This window comes from Carya illinoinensis, chromosome 5 (assembly GCF_018687715.1).
Source record: "Carya illinoinensis cultivar Pawnee chromosome 5, C.illinoinensisPawnee_v1, whole genome shotgun sequence".
Taxonomy (NCBI): domain Eukaryota; kingdom Viridiplantae; phylum Streptophyta; class Magnoliopsida; order Fagales; family Juglandaceae; genus Carya; species Carya illinoinensis.
Genome location: NC_056756.1, coordinates 6732954 through 6753297, shown reverse-complemented (window position 1 = coordinate 6753297; position 20344 = coordinate 6732954). Strand labels below are relative to the sequence as shown.

Genomic DNA, 20344 nt, shown 5'->3' with positions numbered 1-20344 from the left:
TTGCAACAAATTATCCCATCAGAGTACGAGTGCTTTGCTTTTCTTTTTTTTTCTTTTTTAAATTTTGGGTAGGACCCATGATGCATCCAGACCCCACTTGTTTATAATTATGACCAACCCAGCAGCATTTCTTCCACCCAAAGTGAAAAAGAAGGAGCTAGCGTTACGTACCAAAAATAAAAGCGATAAAGCAGTCCGTCCTCTCTCTATATATATATACTCATCCGTATATATATATATATATATATATATATATATGTATATATATTTGTTTGGGGTTGTAGCAATAATATTGCTTTTGATGATCAACGAGTCCTCATGAGTTGTTGAAGAATTTAGATTGTACGTAAGAATTACGTTTTAGAGTACAAAACACTGATTATTTTGCATGCTTTAATTCAGTTTTTAGACTTTATTATATGGGCGCCGGCGCGCTTCAGTTAATAGTCCGTAGTACTCAATATTGGAGGAAGAAGATTGCAGGAATCAAATCATTGTGGGTGACCATTAACGTCAGGGTCTTTAATTTGGTTGCCGCTTTTTCTTTTGTTTTCTTTTTCGTACAAAGAAACATTTGGAATATTCCATAAGGACTAGTGATTTATGAGGTAATGTCCAAGATATTGGAAGCAATATTGTACTTGCAAAGAGTGATAAAGGCAAAAAAATGAATACGATTCTCAGTTGCGCTTCATCCTGACTCAATTCCCTCTTCTCTCTTCCATTTTCCCTCTTCTCCCTTGCAATTTCTTTTTCTCCTATGTTTGTCATGTACTTGTTCACTGTTCTTTGTCTTCAACCAAAGACTGATGATCTCAGCAACTTAGTATTCCAGATAAAGTAAAATGCTAGCTTCTTTAAAAGATTTGACAGAGAAACAAAAACCAAAAACAATAAAGATTACAGCTAAAATGGCAATGTCCTGTCGTAATCACAATCATGAATAGATTATGCGTTGTAGAAGTTTAATGGGGGAGATTTATGCAAAGGGCAGTACAAGGGGTATTGAGAATTTAGGAGACATCCGACACTAATGTTGGATAAACACATGCACAAGTAATTATCTCAAACTTTTCCTTGATTAACATCAAGTTTCAAGTCCACGAGACATCATGTATCATCACAAACGATTAGTATGACATAATCTCTTTGTCAACATAGGCTGTGCCCCCAAAACCAGAGGGTAGAGAGCGATATGCTATTTTCCTCCAAGTAACAACATCGATTAGGATAAAAGTTTTGAGAAGCAAAGGAAGAGACATGAAATAACGACAACGACAACATAGGAAAAAAGCAATGAAGTGGAGAATCAAACTGTCACCTTCTAGCCCAATTGCCCCTCATGGCAAAATGGTTGCAGCTGCACAATGAGTCAAATGACGCTCCCCAAAGTCGAGAGTTTGAGTTGGGCTTTTTAATTGTTGTACATTGAAATGTCTTAGGCCCAACTCACCAAGTCTCCTTTTCTTTCTTCTCTCACCAGTGTAAAAGGTAAATACTACATGTCGTTGGTCTCTCTATCTCTCAACCGTGTTTTCGATGGCGAGTTCAGTACTGAAACGCATTCTCTTCTTAAACCCCGAACACAAATCCCTCTCCTTCGGCTCCTCGTCCTCCCCCTCGTCACCCTCCGATCAGTCCAGATCTCTAATAGAAACCGTTGTTTCGATCCTCACCCAGCAGCGCTCGAAGTCCCGGTGGAGCCACCTCCACTCTCTCTACCCCGACGGCTTCCATCCAAATGACTTTTCTCAAATAACGCTCCTCCTCAAGAACAATCCCCACCTTGCCCTCCGCTTCTTCCTCTGGACCCAACACAAGTCCCTCTGCAACCACAACCTCCTCAGCTACTCCACCATCATCCACATCCTTGCCCGGGGCCGCCTCAAATCGCGAGCCCAAGTCCTCATTCGGACCGCAATTCGTGTGTTCACAGAAGATAACCAGGTACCGAATCCACTGAAGGTGTTTGAGAGCCTTGTTAAGACTTATACATCATGTGGGTCTGCTCCGTTTGTGTTCGATTTGCTGGTTCAAGCTTGTTTGGAGACGAAAAAGATCGACCCGGCCAATGAGATTGTGAGGATGTTAAGGTCTCGTGGGATAAATCCGAAAGTTAGTACCTTGAATTTCTTGATTTCGCGTGTCTCGAGTTGTCGAGGAGGGAACGCCGGGTACGAGGTTTATAGGGAGGTTTTTGGGTTAGGGGGCGAAGAAAATGAGGTAAAGGCGAAACGGACTTTTAGAGTTAGGCCAAATGTTCATACTTTTAATGCGTTAATGGTGGGTTTTTATCAGGATGGTTTGGTTGAGATGGTGGAGATGATTTGGAACGAAATGGCGAGATATGACTGTGTTCCAAATGGTTATAGTTATGGCCTTTTGATCGCAGCCTATTGCGACGAAGGGAGGATGGGAAAGGCTGAGGAATTGTGGGAGGGGATGAAAGTTAAGGAAGTGGAGGCTGATGTTGTCGGTTATAATACTATGATTGGTGGGTTTTGTAAGATTGGAGAGATTGAGAAAGCTGAGGAGATTTTTAAAGAGATGGGATTGAATGGGTTGGATGGTAGCTGTGCAACTTCTGAGCATCTTGTCAATGGGTATTGTGGTGTTGGGGATGTCGATTCTGCACTGCTTGTCTATGAGGATATGTGTAGAAAGGGTTTTAGGCCGGAGGCTTCAACGTTTGATGTGATGATTGGAGGACTTTGTGTTAATGGTAGGGTTGATGAGGCTTTGGAGATTCTGAGGGATGGAGTAGAGCATTTTGGTTTGGTGGCAAAGGGGAAGAGTTATGAGACTTTGATAAAGGGGTTGTGCGAGGATGGGAAGATGGAGGAAGCATTCAAGCTTCAGGCGGAGATGGTGGGTAAAGGGTTTCAACCGAATTTGGAGGTATATGGTGCTTTTATTTACGGGTATATTAAATCAGGGAATGAGGGTATGGCAGAAGTGTTGAGGAAGGAAATGTTGGAAATGCAGATGCAGGAGAGAGAGATTTAGAATCTTCGATGGTGTTGAAGCCTGGGCCCTGGCCAAATTTCGTTGTGAACATTCATTGCAATTTCTCAAATTAGGATGGGAAGGTTGTAGTTATGATAGATTTCTTTTCAAAAAAATACACTGCGAATGGAGTAAATTGAAAAATATATGTAATTTAAGATACAAGATGAAATTTTTTGTAATTCATGGATAGGAAAGGAGGAGTGATAGTATATGGGTGAAAAGTGTAATAATTTCTTTTATTTTATTTTTAATAATTAAACCTATTTTTGGGGCAAAAAGCGGATAGTTTTCTCTTAAAAATGTCATCTAATATGGTGACCCTGATACATAAATAAAGTAACTTGCTGTAAATTGCTGTATTGGATGATACGGGTAGGCATTGCTGTATTGGCGAGCATGGTTGGGGCAAAGGTTGGCTGCGCATCACTAACCATCCGAAAATGGGACAAGAGCTTGACTTCAGTTGCTCGAAGTGTTGTGATAGACTCAACAGTGTGTGGATGTGGCATTCTGTCGAATATACTGTACAAGCTACAAGCTGTTGATATCTTGTTAGATGCCCTTCGTGGACAACTGTATCTTTTCCAGAGAGCCGTCACGAGTTACACAAGTACGGGATTTACTTGATTTGGTGACCGCACTTCCTCAGCAATTTTTCTGTATGTAAGAGAGAGGGAAGAGAGAGAGAGGGAGGTTGGGGGGGGGGGGGGGGGGGGGGGGGGAAGAGAGGGAGAGAGGATGAAGGAAGATTTGTTTTACTGGTCCTGCGTGCTTGGTTATAGAAATGCTCAGCAACCATTTACAATTCTTTAATTGAAAAACCTTCATCTGTTAAGATTCAAGGCTATTTATGTACACGAGTTTGTGTTAAAATAATCAAAAGGATAGAGATTCTGGCCACAAAATCACAAGGAGGGGAGTAACCATAGATTGAATAGAGCTGAAGCCAAAGACATAAACCATGACAAGAAAGCCATGGCAGCTGATATCTGATATCTGCTGCAGAACTTGGGAGGGCAATATGACCCATTAAAGTGGAGCAGAAGGTCCACAACACTAACTGTTGAGCAAGCTGCAGCCAGTGTGAGAATGGATAACACCTATTATGAAACAGACTGAATTAGTAACAAATAGTTTCCGGTAACTATATTATGTCATTGCAAGTAACTCGAACGCTATGTACCCAATCTCCGAAGACAATGATCAGCAGTATTCCTGGCTGCCGAACGGGGCATTTAACCAGAACAGAGTAGCCATCCACCAGGGCCAGAGTCAAACTCCAAGGTATAACCAAACTCATTATTGTCACCAGGTAGCTGTAACATAATACATTTGTATATTCAGAAGATTAAAATAACGGAAGAAACAGCAATAAATTGGTAGCTAAACCGCCCCACAATGTGTAAAATATGCTGCCTATAGATTGATAAAGTCCAGGAATGTTTAATAACAGAGTAGCATTCCTGGTGACTGGTGTGCACTGTTTGCCCACGTTCTTGGTCATCATTCGGAGCTGGGAAATATACTGCTATCTGCCTCCCTGTCATTTTATTGTCAGCTAGTTTTGAAATTGCATAACAGATTGTCAAGTGCCTGTAATTTATAAATTACTTTTCTTAGTTTTTAGACCTGCTCTTTGTTTGGACAAAAAAGGTTGGAAGGCTAGGCCATTCAAGATTATTTCACCCATTTGTCTTCTAGATTTAATGTAACTTGATAATGGGACTGAAAACATGAAACTAGAAGCAGAGACTGAGAATTGAACTATAGGACGATGCACTCAGGAAAAAAACTGAACAATTAATCAATTATGTATGAAGAGCAAGGAAGCAGATGGAAGACATTGAATCTAGAAAACCCAGAGGCAATAATCTCCGACCATCGGATCTAATTCAATGGAAGAATTGTCAACAATGTTGGTTTTCAAATGTAAAAAGGCTATGCCGACAGTGGCTGCTCACAAAAGGATCCAACAGAAGCGAATGAAAGCATAATCCTAGTAAGTCCAAGTAACACTAAATTAAAAGGTCATTAGAATTTTCTTAAAAGTGAGAAGATGCAAGAAGAACCAATCCATATAAAGATCTTCCTGCCTAAGTTAAGCATTTGAATGTTCCCTGCTTACGCAAGTGGTCAAACTAAGGGTTCCAAACCTCTGGTGGAAAAACCATGTCTTTTCGCAATGGTCATTGGGTTGATCAAGACCACTACGAATGCTGAACTTACCAGAGCTCTAATTTAAGGAGTAGTAAGACCTGGATATGGACTTGTGCCCAGAAAATTGCAAAACAAAATCTCATGTAGAAAGTTGCTTAAACTTTCGGCCAAGATTGATCAACCTTAAAATTAGGATGAGAAAGAAGAAGATGAAGTTTCGTACGCTTTTGGATTATGATTTTATTATCAGTAGTACTCATCTGTTGAAGTTTGAAATTAAAATTCAGCAACGCCATAAATCTGAGGAATATTGTTCATCGTTTTTTAATTGAAATGTGAAACGAAGATAACAAAAAAAGCATGGGTAGTGCAGAATGAGATGAAAATAGGACAGAAAAACATAATATAAATAAAGAAGCACCTATCAAAGAAGCCAAAGAGAAGAAAATGAAGAATTACCAGAAAGCAGTGTAGCTGTAGAAATCAACACCCAAAGACATGAAAAGAAGAGAGGCAGAGGCAAAGAGGGTCTGGCCCAATCTCAAAGAGAAGCTGGCGCTGGTCCCCACTGAGCCAGGTACCTCATCCATGGCCTTGTTGCATGAGATATACCTCTCCTCTTCTATATCTGATTTTGCCTCTTCCCTTGTACAGGCTCATCACCACCCTCTTTCAACTCTCAAGCATAGCCGCCCCATGCTTGTCATTCTGTTACAAAGTGGACTTTGATGATAACCAGTATATGATCAATGATGAATCTGATCCCACAATTCCCAAGATGTGCACAACATGCTTGGCCTTACTCTCTCTTTCTCCTCAATGTTACTAAGAGAATTGCCAAGAAAGGCAGAAATAAAATTGTAGAAAGTGTGAGAAAAAGTCAGCTTTACTGCAGGGCGACAAAAAGACCTTTCTCTCTTACCGACACACACTTAATAGCAGTTTTCCGGCAAATTTTTTCAGTGGGAGAGTATCGACTCCTATAAAGCTTGGTGTCTATGCTTATTGAATAATTATGATGCTTCGATCATGCCAGATTTGACTCTTTCTATGAAATTGGGTGGCACGTTCCAAGTGCGCAAAGTCTGGTTGTGTGGCTTAGATTCAGGAATGACTTGGCTTATGCTATTCAGTTTGCAGTCTTGGGTACTGTAATTGTCCTATTGTAGATCCTTCAATTATGCTGGGGTGAGCGCACATTTTGTTGGTTTTAGTTTTACACCCATCTATTTACTTATTATCTAATTTTACCTTTTCACCTATCGGGCAATCTACTTCTATCCCCCATGTACTAACAAAGACATCACCTTGGCCTGTGAATTGTAAATAACCGACCAAATAAAAGGTATACAGAGAGATAAAGGTCAGATCAAGTTGTGTATGACATGTGCCAGGCTGCATGAATTTTCTATAATTGTACACTCAAGTGAGGTTTGGATAAAGTTCGGATAGTGAGTTGAGATAAAAATTAAATAAATTATTAATAAAATATTATATTTTTTAATATTATTATTATTTTTAAATTCTAAAAAATAGAATTATTTATTATATTTTGTATGGAAATATGAAAAAATTATAATGATTTGATAAGATGAATTGAGATGAAATCTTTTTTAATCCAAACCGGGCATGTTATAATAACAATTAAGATGCTTATGAAAAATATCGTTTTACACCCTAGATTTCGTCATTACCCATTACATTGAATATATATGACATGTTTTAAGTATAATTTATTTTAAATAATTGAGATATAGGACCACTTAAAATGTATCATGAGAACAAACTTGAGCATCGATGACAAAAGTTAGAATAAAGAATAATATATATATATTTTTTTAAATATACCTTGATTACAATTTCTTTGAATCAAACTTTGGGAATATTTCCGTTACCTTATTTCAATTAATTTTCTATTTGACGGTTGATAAGAAATGGGAGCATCATGGGTATGGTGCCAGCAGGGCCTTGCTTTATTAATGCCAAACAAGCATGATCCCAGTCAAAATAATGTATAAATGATCAGAAAATACACATAGCCATAGGCCAATCCTTTTAAATGGTCCCATGTGTCAACTCTCAAAGACTCCGATGTTAAAGGGAAAGTGAAATTTCATAGATTTTGGGACCCTCCTGAGATTATGAATTCCTCCTATCATCTATAGAATTTATTCTACAATCATTGCCTCTTATTTAAATGAAGGGCATTTTCTCAGCTTAGAACAATTTTTTCTACCTGTTTGAAAATTATAGGCGGACCACAACAAGATGTCACTAAACAGTGTGAAAAGAACAGAAAATTACACAACCAAAAATCCACCATGGATATGCCATGAAAAACAACAATCTACCATGGATGTCAACTTCTAAAGTTAAAGCTTTTGAATTATGTCACAACTGTCACGCGCATTGAACTAACTGTCAAGTGAAATAATTCAAAGAACTGCCCCCACAATTTCTGCTCTATAGATTTGACAAGAGAAAATAGTTCTGGCGTTATATCGATTAAATGGAAAAAGGAAAGAACATATCAGAACAAATAGAAGGAAGCCAAATAGCTGGTCCCAGGTGGGGCAGAAGCCTGTTTTAAGCATTGATTAAACAGTACAGTATAGCATACCTGTTGGCAAGTCAAATTTAATATGCTGCTACAACCGAATAACAAGTACATCCGATGAAATATTTATCCCTCAAATAACATGAACCGAGTTTTAGCCTTAACTGATAGATAGATAGACCTAAAGACATGATCTAATGGGAGGACACGCTGGCCTCACAGTATTCCCAGATAAAAAAAAATAGAAGAAACGAAAACAAGATAGTAGCTCACAAATGGCTTTCCATCCCAAGCCTATTCCTCTCCTTCAAACACACTGCAAACCAGAAAAGGAGAGGAAAAATATTAAATGAGCAACTGCTGATAAATTAGACAAAAAATGTGATTTACCAGATGATAGAAATGAAATATCAACTGTCGAAGTAGCTTAATTACATATGTTTTTCAAGCTCAATCATATCGCACAAGCTCTGAAAACTTAGTTAGCCATGGTTAATTAAAGCCTGGTTTGGATAGTGAAATGAGATGAGATGATATGTGAATAGCAGTAAAATGGTTTTAAGTTAATATGTTTTATGGGGTTTTGGGAAATCGGAGAAAAAATTGAATAAACATATTATAAAGTTAAATTATTATTAGAATATAATTTTTAATATTATTTTTGTTTTGGGAGTTGAAGAAGTTGAATTTTTTTTTGTATTTTGTTTGGAAGTTTGGAAAAGTTGTAATGTTAGATGAAAAAATTGAAAATTTGAAATTGAAAAGTGTTTGTGGTGTTTGGATGCTAAGATGAGATGGGATGGGATGAGATGAAATGAGTTAGAATGACTTTGCTATCCAAACCAGGCCTAAGTTTCAGTGGACTAATAACCCGCAAGATGGTGTACTTCAGCTAAAGATTGAGACCATCACAACCAAATAACTTCCCACATCTCACCCAAACTATTTAGGTAATGGCCATTCTTCAAGAAAGCCATGATTCCCGTCTGTGATCAGCAACTATCAAATTGTAAATCAGGCATCAACCGACCACGACTCACCTCTAAATAAGCTTAGGACCACTTATTTGAGATAGGAAATTCAAGAATCAAAATGAGAAACCAAAGCTATATTATAACCTTCGTATAGATAGGCGTTCAGATTTTTATTTTTTTAAGTAATAACAAGATAGGCATTCAGATATGTCAGTTTTTCCCTAGAAGGGTGAACCATGCAGTAGTTTGAAAATCATAAACTTGAGCAACGAGAAGCTCTGGAAGGTTCAAAAGAAGAAATAAGAGAAGAGGCTACTTCGAAGGTAAGTTTAAAAGTACATAGATTTCATAACAGTACACATTGGATCGAGCTCTTGACTAGTGTCTACTTGGGCTATGCCTATCTTTGCATATTAATAAGATTTTCTTTTATCGATTAAAAAAAAAAAAAAAAGAGCCAATCTTGCCTAATAGACTTGCAAGTCATCAACCTGAGAAGCACAAACTGCACTTACATATGATGTGCAGAATAGCTTCTTTCTTATATGTCAAGGGAAGGCTGTCTAGCAAGCCAAATCCAATATTGACATGGAGACTTTCTAATAAAACTCTTTCATTGTTCGTATTCTTTTTGTTAGGCCTCCAGAAAAATGCATGTTTAACAAACCAACCACATAATTCATATTCGATTTCGTGATGAATCAAGGCATGCTCTTCTTTTCTAAACTTGTGTATATTCATTTAGCTAAAAACACCGTAGCCCCTATGAAATCAAGCAATCGATTTGCGTTCCTTGAATTAAAAACAAAACAAAAAACAATGCCTTTTTGTTGAAATTGATCAATAACATGTATATACCCCAATAGCCAAACCTTTATTTGCACAAAAATCTTGTAATTACCACACACGTCAGGATTTAGATAGGGAAAAAGATGGAAGAACAGAAGGACTCACGTAAAACTGATAAACTTCTTAATTGTAACCAGAGAGAGAATAAACATTTCCCATTATGATCTAAAAATCATGATACTAGAACACCGACCACGAATTTCCCACCAGAACTAAAAAAGACAAATAAATAGAGATAAGATTAAAAAAATCACTAATTACCTAGCGAGAAGACAATTGGGAAAGGAAGCGGATCTAGAGCTCGAGCTTGAGTTCCTCTTTCTCACCGGCGAGGTAGTGAAGAATATAGGGGGTGACTCGGATCAATGCAACCCAAGCACCGAACATCGCCACGTGGCTCCGAAGCTGCTTCAGAGCCTCCGCCTTGTCCGGCTTCCGCATAAACATTCCAGGAAACATGATTTATCTCTGTATTTCTCGCTCGAAAATCAGAAAGTTCACAAAAGCTAAAACCCTAGATATTGTTTCTCCACCTATATACTGCTGTGTCTTTGATTTTTATTCCGGGGTTTTTAGAGAGGGTTTGGGGGAAAATGAAATTACTCGCTCTTGCGGCTAGGTTTGCATTTACTATAAATGGGCCCTGCGGAATTAGGCCCAACAGGCTCCTCCTTTTTCCCCCCTCTCGGCGTACATTTTTGTTCTCTGCTTGAAACTCGAAAGGCCCAATGAAATTTGTTAGACCCTGATCACTAACTTCACTTCTTTGCCATTATGCATGGACATGTAGTAAAGAAGGAGGTAATTTGATTAGGGTATGCTTCTACATGGGGATTTAGTTGTTGTTCATAATGTAATCGAATGTAAATTGGCTTTGAAACAGATGAATTTTTCTTATCTTGCCAATATTTAAAGGACGTATGGCACCTTGTGATGAGTGAATTTTGGTCTGCTGGATGAGTAAAGAATAATAAATAGTTTTTAAAAATATCCCATTATTATTTTAAATTAATACCTATTCCCAAAATACTTAAATTTTAGAATGGTAACAAGGGTGCTACTACCTCAAGTGCACCTGTAGGAATTCAAGCATGTCGCCCAATGAGGATGGAAGAACATAAAAATTATGCCGACCCTTTTAAACATTCAAACATATATATAAATATATATATATATATATATATATTTTAGAGAAAAATACGGTATCCAAAGTTTATTGATTGTACTCACTTATGGCGGAGGAAATACCATGGTAACAAACAGGACACCTGAAACTTACACATTCAATAAAAACCATCCCAAGCATAAAGAACAACTTAATAAAATAACCAATGTATACAATAATCTAAACAAATAAAGCAATAAACTAAATAACCAGAATAAAATACATTCAGACACAATGAAACACAGTTTCTATTAAAATATCTTAGCAACATATCAATTCAAATGAAATGAATTTGTTGATCTTTGAGAACAAATGATACAACGAAGATGGTTCACAAAATATGCTGCCAAGAGTGCGCCTATATGAAGTCAAGTACAAGTGCCCAGACCGGATAGACCAGCAGAAGGATTAACCCCACTGTGTTTGAGATGCCATTGGCTCTTGTGAAAGAATTCCTGAAACCACCCGATGCGCGGATGTGTTCTTGCAGCAAATAGCATGCTATTGCAAGACATATCACCACCCCAATCCAGTCGTCCTTTACAGTGTCTGCAATTAAACTAGGAGCCACGACGATCAAAAGTATCAAAGCCCCTGGAAGTTCCAGCCAATCTGCAGTTGCCAAAAAACATTAGACTGCACTAATTAATTATTTTGTTGCACATCATGGCAATCAGCAGAAGAGTCTTGCAAGAAGTGATTGCAGATTGACCCGTTGTAAATGGTGTGTGAATGAACAAATGGTGCACAACAAAGAAAATTGAAAGTGGCCTCTAGCTCGTTTTATATTGCAATTTATAAATGAAAAGTTCGCAGGTTAGGTTTCAGTCTGCAAACCCCAAACAATATTTACATTTATTTTACTATTAATTTATCAAAAATGCATGAATGTGATCGATCAGCACTGTGACTAAAGCTTAATATTATACCTGGGCAACGGCGTGGGAAGAAAAGGCGCAACACAACAGCAATGAAGGCAATCCATTTACCAATCTCTCCCCTGCATCAAGCAGACAAGCACCATACAATTTCGTCGCACATAAGTACAATTAAGTTTGAGGTCTGAGAAAAAAATACAAGAAGAAGGTACTGTAGCACGATTAATCACCTGAAGATGTTGAACAGCAGTGAAGGAAGACTCAAGAAGATGTATGGGATTAGCAGAGATGTAAGGATGTTTGTTTTCCAATTTGTTCGATCCAGAATCAACAAGTAACTGCAGTGATGCTCATGAAATTAATCAATTAGTCTGCAGAATTCTCAGACCAGAAAAAGTAATGACAAACAAAGTATGTACTATAGAACAGCTTTATTACATAAAAACAAAAGTACTCGTTCAAAAGAAGAAAAAAAGAAAACAAAAACATGATAGACTAGGAAAGCATAATGGAATATATCAGGAAAAAGGAAGGCTTTGCATGCATAACTGAGCAATGCTAGTATACCTATTTGATCGAGCTCAATGTTTTCAAAAGTTTTTCTTTTCTCAACTTCAAGCAATCTTACAGCTTGATTTTCTATCATGGTGATTATATGGCCAAGGTAGCATATAATTTGAAAATCTCAATGGAAAGAAGAATCTATATGTTTTTGTAAAATATGGTAATGGCATGCATAGGATCTGGCCCTGTTAATGATATAGCATCCTCAATTTTGTTCTTGGACCAGACCCAAGATTGTCCTCTCTAATTGTGTAATTCACTGTGATCTCGCGGCATTGGCTTCATTATTTGTCACTAAACTTGTTGATGGTACAGAATGATAACAGGATTGAAGCAAGTAACTAGAACGGCTATACAGAAGATGCACCAATATAGATATTTACATCAAGGGCGCGGCAATTGCAAAGTTAATCCTTATCACGCTAAAAGTTTGACAATAATTCCATCAACAAAACTTCTGCACATCTTTTACGGTCATTAACCAGAATTGTGATATAGTGGAGACTACGTTTGTAACAAATTAGATTCAACCTCAAAGGACAGAGAGTTTATTTTTCTAGCAACATTGAATGCCGTGACAGGCAATAGAACGTATTAGGCCTGGCCTCCTATAACGATGACAAACACTAATTACTCTTGATTAATCAAAAGTGGAATAAAAATGGGGGGAAATGAACATGGTTAATTAATTCTTGAATCTTGGAACATAGAATGTATGAAATGGCACTGACCGGCAAAACCTGCAGAAGAACTATAACAAAGAGAAGACGCCCAAACAGATTTAAGCCCAAAAGAAAAAACAAAACCATTTGAGCTGCTAAAAGGGAAGTAGAGTGAAGAACAGGGAGAGTCTTTAGGAATCAAAGTAAGAATCCCCAAATTTAATCCGGTTAGCTTCAGAATTCATCAGGGGCACACCTCGTTAAACTATAACAGTAATTTAAAGCTAGCATGTGCGAATTCCATAAAATAAGTTGCAACTGTAATAAAAATTTAAGCAAATGGGAAGAGATAGATTTAATTATTTGCATTAGATTTTTAACACTTCTTCTCGTATTTGGACCAAACGGTCTAGACTCCTTTTTAAACAGTAGGCCTAACATATAAAATATTCAATTAAATACGATATAGTGTTGAGTGAAGATTTGAATCCAAAACCTCTACTAATGTGTAAAATTTTCACTTATTCTAAAAGTTTAAATTAATGATAATAATTAAATTGAATTATTTGTATTATATTATTAACTATTACTAATATATTAAATGAACGATCCGTTCAATACATCTCATAAATAAAGTGACAGTAAACCGTAAATGAGCTCATTAAAATCAAGGCAACAATTAAACAATTGTATACTGAATCAACCATAGATCGAAAGGTGCACAAGCACGCGGGCACTTGCCAGAAAGAAGATCTCATATATAATACACATGAAGATCCACATAAAGTAAGTAGCATGCTTGCTTAAAGAACGTATTCACGAAGGCAGAGAGAGAGAGGGAAATACATTGCAGAGAAAGAAGCAACCCATTCGAGGAAGGTGGTGCCGAAGCCTAGGCTGCCGAGCTTGATGGCATCGGTAGCGAGCTTTTTGGCGGTGTATCCAAGCTGTTTCAGATCAGAGCTTATCAGCTCACTCGCATCTACTCGATCCGTTTTCATTCTTATGAAGCCCTTTTTCCCCATTAACGTATCAAAGACCTTGCCTTCTTTCTGCGTTTGTGTATGCGCGCCTCGCGCTCTCGCCGGATGTATCGAATAGGGAAGGAGACAGCAGGGCGCGTTTCTTGTTGTAAAGCCCTTTGACCCTTTGTGTTTGTAACCGCGAGAATCATGCGTCTGCTAGCTTCTGCCGATGGGGTGCCACCTTGCTACAATCATTTTTGTGTAAGCGCTGGATTAGCTTTGGACGCATCCACAGTCGGCTGCCACGTGGGTCCGTTAGGTGATTTCTTTAATTGCGGACCCATGGACAGATGGCACAATGACGCATACCTTAAGCCCGAATTCAAACTTTATTATTATATATTAAAATATAAATATTAACATAATTTTCATAAAAATATTATATGATTCATGTATGTATAATGTATCTCTATCCTAATTTTATTTAAGACATAATTTTAGCGAATTTTAAAAATTAGAAAAAAGTTGAAAATATATATTATATATTATAGTCATGTCGGTTCTTGTTATCCAACTAATTATGGGGTGTTCGGATATTTTTGTTTGACTAATATCTTTATTTTTTTGTGGATAATTACGAAATTAGGGATATGATAGGAAAAGATGATCAAATCAATGCATTCCACGTGCTTGTGTGGTCCAATTATCATCTGAAACCAATATGGTCGGGCCCAACCAACCGACTGTTCCCAACCTAATCCGTGCCGACTAACTTCCTGTAATATCTTGTTCTTCATTTGTCACCATCCTATCCCTCTTTTTTAAATCATTAATTCCTATAGTTAAGAGAGGAATGTAAACCTATACCGAGTAAATCAATCCATCAATAAAGAATGTACCCCATTCAGAATGGTTACGGCCCACGTGAAAGACTTCATGAGGGCACTGTATACAAAGGCTTGATTTCATGGGAAATACGAATGTTCCAACTGTTATGTTAATCATTATTCTTATCTTAAAGGCCAACATAATATAACCAAAATCTTATGATGTTATCTCATGTTGATGTATATAGAGCATAAGCTTGCTTTGAACTCTCTAATTTCTTCAAAAGAATAACACCGAAGACATAACTTAGCCAATTAAGATTAGAGCACATCATCGATAAAAATGATGTGGAGATCAATGCACAATCAAGAGAGGAGAAAAAAGAAAATTCATGACAAATTTATCAACCTCATTTAATGCATATTTCACCAGAAATTGCAAGCTTTTTAATGGCCCTAAAATATGGGTGAAGAATGAAGATAGTTTTTAGTTATTGAACAAAAATTGGAAGTCTTATTCGAGAACATCTATGTACAATTAGCATATCTCGTTGCCCCTTTTCACCCACTTCTCCCTCATTGACGTTAAATTTCCTCTTCCTCATTTTTCTTTCTGGTTTCTACTTCCTTTCGTAGTCCGTTTGAAGTGGTAGAGCACGGTCCATATTGCAGAGGGCCGAAACTTGATGATGGGCTGCAATCAATTCTCAGGAGCCTCAATAGATTCAAAAGCCCAGTGATAAGGCCCCGCCTCTCAGGAAAAAGGGACGTCAAGTCATCAGCTTGGGCTTGGATAGTTATATGACCGATAATATTTTTAAATCGTAATTGGTTTCTTAGGTAACCACTATTTCTCAGTTGAAAAAAACTATTCATCATTTTATTTTTTATTATTTTTCTAATCATTTTATAATATAGTATTAGATTATAAGATTGAAATTAAAATATAATAAATAATGTCTAACATCTAATGTCACATCATAAAATAATAAGAAGATAATAAATAGTATTACACTTCTCATTCATCATATGGTGATAATTTTTTTTCCCCCTTTCTTATAAACAAAGACCGGTACTCTTTTATCGCGATCGAGGAAAATTAGTCATTATCTTTTTAAGATTTAAGAATTTTTTAAGTCCGATAAATGACACATAAGTTATATACTATGAGACTCAGTATTTTTATAAAAATTAAAAAGAATAACAATAACAATATTGTTTTATGTAAGCTTCTTATATATCATCATCAGTATATTTAATGTGTAAATTTAAAAAAAAATAAAAATAAAAATGGCAGATTCATGTATATCATCATTAATCACGATGTGAGTTGAGACGCCTCCTAATTAAACGTGTTAAAGATGAAGCGTCGCTGGCTATTACTTTGTTCCAAAGTGAAAGTACCCCATTTATAAAGTCTTAGGTGCGCAGCCTGCAATTAACTTATTGCATTTTACACGTTTTATATATTACAATTTACCGCTGGCCCCTAATACTAGTCCATGAGGCCGTATGTAACACCCTCAAATGCAACATTCGTAATATTTCACACGTGGATCGAAAAGACTGGCTACAAACATGAAGATGGTATACTAAGGGCCTATTTGAGATTGCGGTAGGAGTATTAAAACGTGTTTAAATAATATTCAAAGTTCTTTAATGTCAAAATTGTGTCGTTTAAGCGTTACATATTAAATCACTTTTAACATCAAATAAGTTAAAAAGTACATTTGAGGAAAAACTCTATTTTGACGCTTTTTTCACAAATATGTTTTTTCAGATAATGCGAAAAGTAATTCAAATTTTAAAAAGACTGTTAATTAATGAAAATATCCATACAACTTTAAGATAATTATAACTTTCAAATTTTTAAAAATATAATCATAATTTTTAAAAATTCAAATAATTGTCATTTCTACTTGAGAAATCACTTTTTTAATTTATTTTCAAATAAACATAATATGTTTAAAAGCACTTCAATCATATGGTTATCAAATAGTAAATAAATTTTTAATAATAGAACTTATTCATTAAGTTATAAATTATAAATCTTATAGTTATAAATTATATTTTTTATCGTAATCTTAAAAACGTGGAGGCTAGAAAATTATTTATCTAAAATATAAAAAGGTCGTAACAATTAATATTATTGCCCACCCACCCCCACTAACGATGGAGGCTAGAAAATTATGTATCTAAAATATAAAAAGGTCGTAACAATTAATATTATTGCCCACCCACCCCGCCCGCCGATATTGGTTGAATAAGCTTTTGCCCAAACTTAGTTGGGACATTAATTGGATGAAGAAAAGTCATTCTTAAAAAAAGAGGCCTGTGATTTTATGGCTAGTTAGCTAGCCATCGTGAAGATCGGTGTTTTAAATTTTTTACTTATTAATATATATATATATATATATAGTTAATTAATACTGCATGATCAATGTGTATTGTGTATATTAATAAAGGGTGTCATGATCATCATGCTGATTTATCAGCATGAATTAAAGGATTCGGTGATGATTGGTTAGTTATGTATAATGATCATCTGGCTATTTCTTTTCCGAGTGTTCATTGCATTTGCTATAGTACTAATTTGCAGATGCCTAGTACATCCACTGTACTTACTATTCACATGTGTAATGACACCGATCGATCGAGGCCCTCTTAATTTTCTTGTCATTTGGCATGCATGCCTCTGCTCTGTGTGGGTTTTGGATAACTTCCAACGCAGTGTGCCAACTACTGAAACTGATACATATATGCTTGAAGATTGAAAAGGTTTAGAAGGCAGGCCATTTGCTGTACGTGTGTCTGTTAATTACTCGATCGATCGGGATTTATCGTGTGGCGTGTTCTTCCCAGCTAGGACATGAATTTTACAAACAAATTAACCCTATATATATGCAAATCAAATTAATATTTATAGAGGCCTTCAATTATTTAACGACTTCTTATCCAACGAAGAAAGCTTTGTCGACAATCAAACCAATTACAGAAACTGACCACCTTAAAATTACAATCTTTGCAGTACAACCATGGAAATTAAAGTAGACTGATCATCAAAGGAGCTTCAACTCCATGCAAACTCATGCAGGAGTAATACTATATGCCACACTACTATTCCACTTATATCTTACTATATATGATGTAACGTATTTATCACTAATTGATGATAAAAAAAATACCATAAATATTTATTCAATTGTGATAAATATGTTATATCTTAGTTAGTGGAATGTAAATAGGATGGTAGTATTGTGTATAGGATTTTTTTTATATATATAGTACTTGATCGGCAAAGGTCAATTAATGCTGCTTGCCTTGGTCAACGACGTGAACGTCACCGATGACCCCAGAAGCAAAGTTCCGGCCTCGATCGTGAACGTGTCGTAACGAAGGAAAAGGTCCACCAGCATTACCCTAGACATTAGAACCACCAGATCCTTCCCCGGGCACTGCTTGTTCTCTGCCGTTGGATCATCAATCTCACGCCCGTTTGACCAGAAAACGTACTTCAATAACTTCTCTCCATCACCTACAAACCTATGGCTCACAAACTCCTCCGGATCATCAAAAATCCTGGGATCTTTTGTGGCGAATGGCTGATATCCGAAGATCATCTCTCCCTTCTTGATCTCAAAAGAAGCATCGTGGCTGTGGACCACCATATCCTCCTTTGCCTTACCGTATTGGAACGGAACAGGAGGTTCAATCCTCAATGCTTCGTATACCACTGATTTGGTGAGAGACATCTTTTCCAACGCCGATAAAGTGACCCCACCTTCGTCCCTAACGATGGTCCTGATTTCATCAGCCAACTGGCGGTGCAATTTCTCTCCTGCCGATCCGACCCACTTGATCAATGCAGGGAACAAGGTCTTCGATCCGCCGTAAGCATTGAAACCCGCCATGAAAACTAGGTTATGGCAAGCTTTATCTTTACTTATCCCAAAACCCTTTACTGCTTCATCCAAAATCGGCCCAGTCGACTCGTAGAAAGCATCGTACAGCTTCTTGTAGCTGGATTTAACGAGAAATGCCGGTAGCGGAATCGTATGCAACAATAAATCTTCGAGCAAGTTAAACCATTTTGGAAAACCTAGTGTGATCAATGGTGCAAGTTGAAAAAACAACCACAAATCAAACAACTTGGGTCCGTCATCTGGTCCGAGCTTTGTATCTGAAGGGCTTCGATTACAGAAGAGCCTAAACACGAAGTTGAAAGACATGGTGTCACTAAGAGTGTTGAAGTCCGCCTTGCCGCCAGCTGCTTTGTCCGATACTTTTTCTTCGAGGTTGATGAAAAGCTCTGACAAGCAATTTCGTAAAAGAGGGATGAATTTATTGTGGCGAGCAGCGAGAAGGGAGAAAAACCAACGCTTGATAGCAGGGTGGCCGGGTTCGGAGGGGTCGAGATAAGCACAAACACGGTAGCCGCCGGTGAAGGAGGTGGAGGGCATGTAAGTTCCGTCAAGAACGTTCAGCTTTTCAACTTTGGAGGTGTCAAAGAGGACAGGAAAGCTAATGGCATCAAGGAGAGCTATGACTTTAGGGTTGGAAGCAATGAAGGGTCCGGGAGGCATGTTGGTTCGAAACACTGTGGATTTGAGTTTTTGCATTCGGGTTCGGAAGAAGTTGTCCCGACCTTGGCGGTAAAAGTAGTCATAGCGGTCCCTGATAGCTCCAAGAATGGGAAGGCCATAGCGGCCGGGGATGGGCTTTAACGGGAGTAATCTTGTCGTGGGAGATTCATCAAGCTGATCATAATTGGAGGGAGATGATGAAGAAATGCTTGAAGCCATATTATATATGGTTATGAAGTTTTGGAAATGAACTGCGGTTTTGGTGTTGGAAGCAGGGAAACCGGAAAAGGGTGCTGGTTCTAATAAAATGGTACTGATGTTGAATGATGGCAAGGAGTTCCCATGCAATTTTAGTACTGCAAATTTACAATATTGCCTTGTGTAAGACGCACGGGAATATTTATAGGCCGTGGTCGAGGAAAAAGCTTGACCAGTACTTACCGAGAGGTTGTCACGTTTCTCGATTATAAAAAATGAATTTTTTAAAGTACGTCCTAGGTTTACTTTTTTAAAAAGGAATTAATTACATGCCCTAACTTTACATAAATAATTTTCCTATTTAAAATACTATAAGGGCAATAATAATTTGAATTTGAAGGACATGGGGAGATGGGAAATAAAGAAATAAATTAAGGCAATAACTTTGCATGATCATGAGTACGTACTACCGATGGCTTATACATGTTACTTCCGCTCGCATGGGCACTTGAATATTGGTCACGAGATATATCAAGATTTTGTAGGATTTAAAATAATGATATTGCATATGAATGAAATATAGAAATAAAAAATGTGCCGTATTGTCAAACGGCCAGGCCGATCGATCGATATCTCGGTGTACGTAGTTCATTATTTACTATATCCTGGCAAATTAGCTTATAATTAAATCAAATATTTAGCTGTTGATAAATTACTGTGCACCAACCCATTAATTACTTGAACAGTGTTCTCTACCAGCTACTTGTATGATACACGTTGTGATATCCTATATGTTAAAAGATAAATGTAGGTGGTAAATGGAATCCCACATTATTTAAGAAAAAAAAGTTCTTACTTTTTATAATGTTACAATGAGATTTCAATTATATCATTAATTAGTTCATTTGGAATATAGATCATGTGGTTTAGATCTTCTATTAGGGTGTTATAAATAG

General features: G+C 37.0%; 5 protein-coding genes across 7 annotated transcripts; 1 reads left to right on the top strand and 4 right to left on the bottom strand.

The window, feature by feature from the left end:
- Positions 1-1456: 1456 nt before the first annotated feature.
- LOC122310541 (pentatricopeptide repeat-containing protein At2g15980) lies at positions 1457-3287 on the top strand. The gene has a single exon (XM_043124499.1). The coding sequence runs from the start codon at positions 1540-1542 to the stop codon at positions 3004-3006; it is 1467 nt and encodes a 488-aa protein (XP_042980433.1). The 5' UTR covers positions 1457-1539; the 3' UTR covers positions 3007-3287.
- Positions 3288-3785: 498 nt separating this feature from the next.
- On the bottom strand, positions 3786-6630 carry LOC122310539 (CASP-like protein 5C1). 3 transcript variants are annotated; one of them, XM_043124496.1, is made up of 4 exons: positions 5626-5765; positions 4473-4549; positions 4193-4325; positions 3786-4109 (listed from the first exon to the last, which is right to left on the bottom strand). In XM_043124496.1, the coding sequence occupies exons 2-4, from the start codon at positions 4514-4516 to the stop codon at positions 3915-3917; spliced, it is 372 nt and encodes a 123-aa protein (XP_042980430.1). In that variant the 5' UTR covers positions 4517-4549; positions 5626-5765; the 3' UTR covers positions 3786-3914. The 3 variants fall into 3 exon arrangements, with proteins under 3 accessions (XP_042980430.1, XP_042980431.1, XP_042980428.1); XM_043124497.1 differs by having other exon boundaries at positions 4473-4602; positions 5626-5759; XM_043124494.1 differs by lacking the exon at positions 4473-4549 and having other exon boundaries at positions 5626-6630.
- A 1082-nt stretch (positions 6631-7712) lies between these two features.
- Positions 7713-10143, bottom strand: LOC122310540 (mitochondrial import receptor subunit TOM6 homolog). Its single transcript, XM_043124498.1, has 2 exons — positions 9808-10143; positions 7713-8039 (listed from the first exon to the last, which is right to left on the bottom strand). Exon 1 carries the CDS (start codon positions 10003-10005, stop codon positions 9841-9843), a length of 165 nt encoding a protein of 54 aa, XP_042980432.1. The 5' UTR covers positions 10006-10143; the 3' UTR covers positions 7713-8039; positions 9808-9840.
- A 704-nt stretch (positions 10144-10847) lies between these two features.
- Positions 10848-14026, bottom strand: LOC122310538 (cold-regulated 413 plasma membrane protein 2-like). Its single transcript, XM_043124493.1, has 4 exons — positions 13662-14026; positions 11820-11927; positions 11641-11711; positions 10848-11323 (listed from the first exon to the last, which is right to left on the bottom strand). The coding sequence occupies exons 1-4, from the start codon at positions 13838-13840 to the stop codon at positions 11070-11072; spliced, it is 612 nt and encodes a 203-aa protein (XP_042980427.1). The 5' UTR covers positions 13841-14026; the 3' UTR covers positions 10848-11069.
- A 3494-nt stretch (positions 14027-17520) lies between these two features.
- On the bottom strand, positions 17521-19548 carry LOC122310537 (allene oxide synthase 3-like). The gene has a single exon (XM_043124492.1). It carries the CDS (start codon positions 19407-19409, stop codon positions 17910-17912), a length of 1500 nt encoding a protein of 499 aa, XP_042980426.1. The 5' UTR covers positions 19410-19548; the 3' UTR covers positions 17521-17909.
- Between the last annotated feature and the right edge of the window lie 796 nt (positions 19549-20344).

Bases quoted from the DNA above. Each gene is read 5' to 3' on its own strand.
- LOC122310537 (XM_043124492.1), bottom strand. From the start codon at position 19,409: ATGGCTTCAAGCATTTCTTCATCATCTCCCTCCAATTATGATCAGCTT.
- LOC122310541 (XM_043124499.1), top strand. From the start codon at position 1,540: ATGGCGAGTTCAGTACTGAAACGCATTCTCTTCTTAAACCCCGAACAC.
- LOC122310538 (XM_043124493.1), bottom strand. From the start codon at position 13,840: ATGGGGAAAAAGGGCTTCATAAGAATGAAAACGGATCGAGTAGATGCG. The intron at 11,928-13,661 runs GTATTTCCCTCT...GCATCACTGCAG, and splicing joins GTTGCTTCTTTCTCTGCAAT to TTACTTGTTGATTCTGGATC. The intron at 11,712-11,819 runs GTGATTAATCGT...TGCTTGATGCAG, and splicing joins CTGCTGTTCAACATCTTCAG to GGGAGAGATTGGTAAATGGA.
- LOC122310539 (XM_043124494.1), bottom strand. From the start codon at position 5,756: ATGGATGAGGTACCTGGCTCAGTGGGGACCAGCGCCAGCTTCTCTTTG. The intron at 4,326-5,625 runs GTAATTCTTCAT...ATTATGTTACAG, and splicing joins TACAGCTACACTGCTTTCTG to CTACCTGGTGACAATAATGA. The intron at 4,110-4,192 runs GTACATAGCGTT...GTTTCATAATAG, and splicing joins TCATTGTCTTCGGAGATTGG to GTGTTATCCATTCTCACACT.
- LOC122310540 (XM_043124498.1), bottom strand. From the start codon at position 10,005: ATGTTTCCTGGAATGTTTATGCGGAAGCCGGACAAGGCGGAGGCTCTG.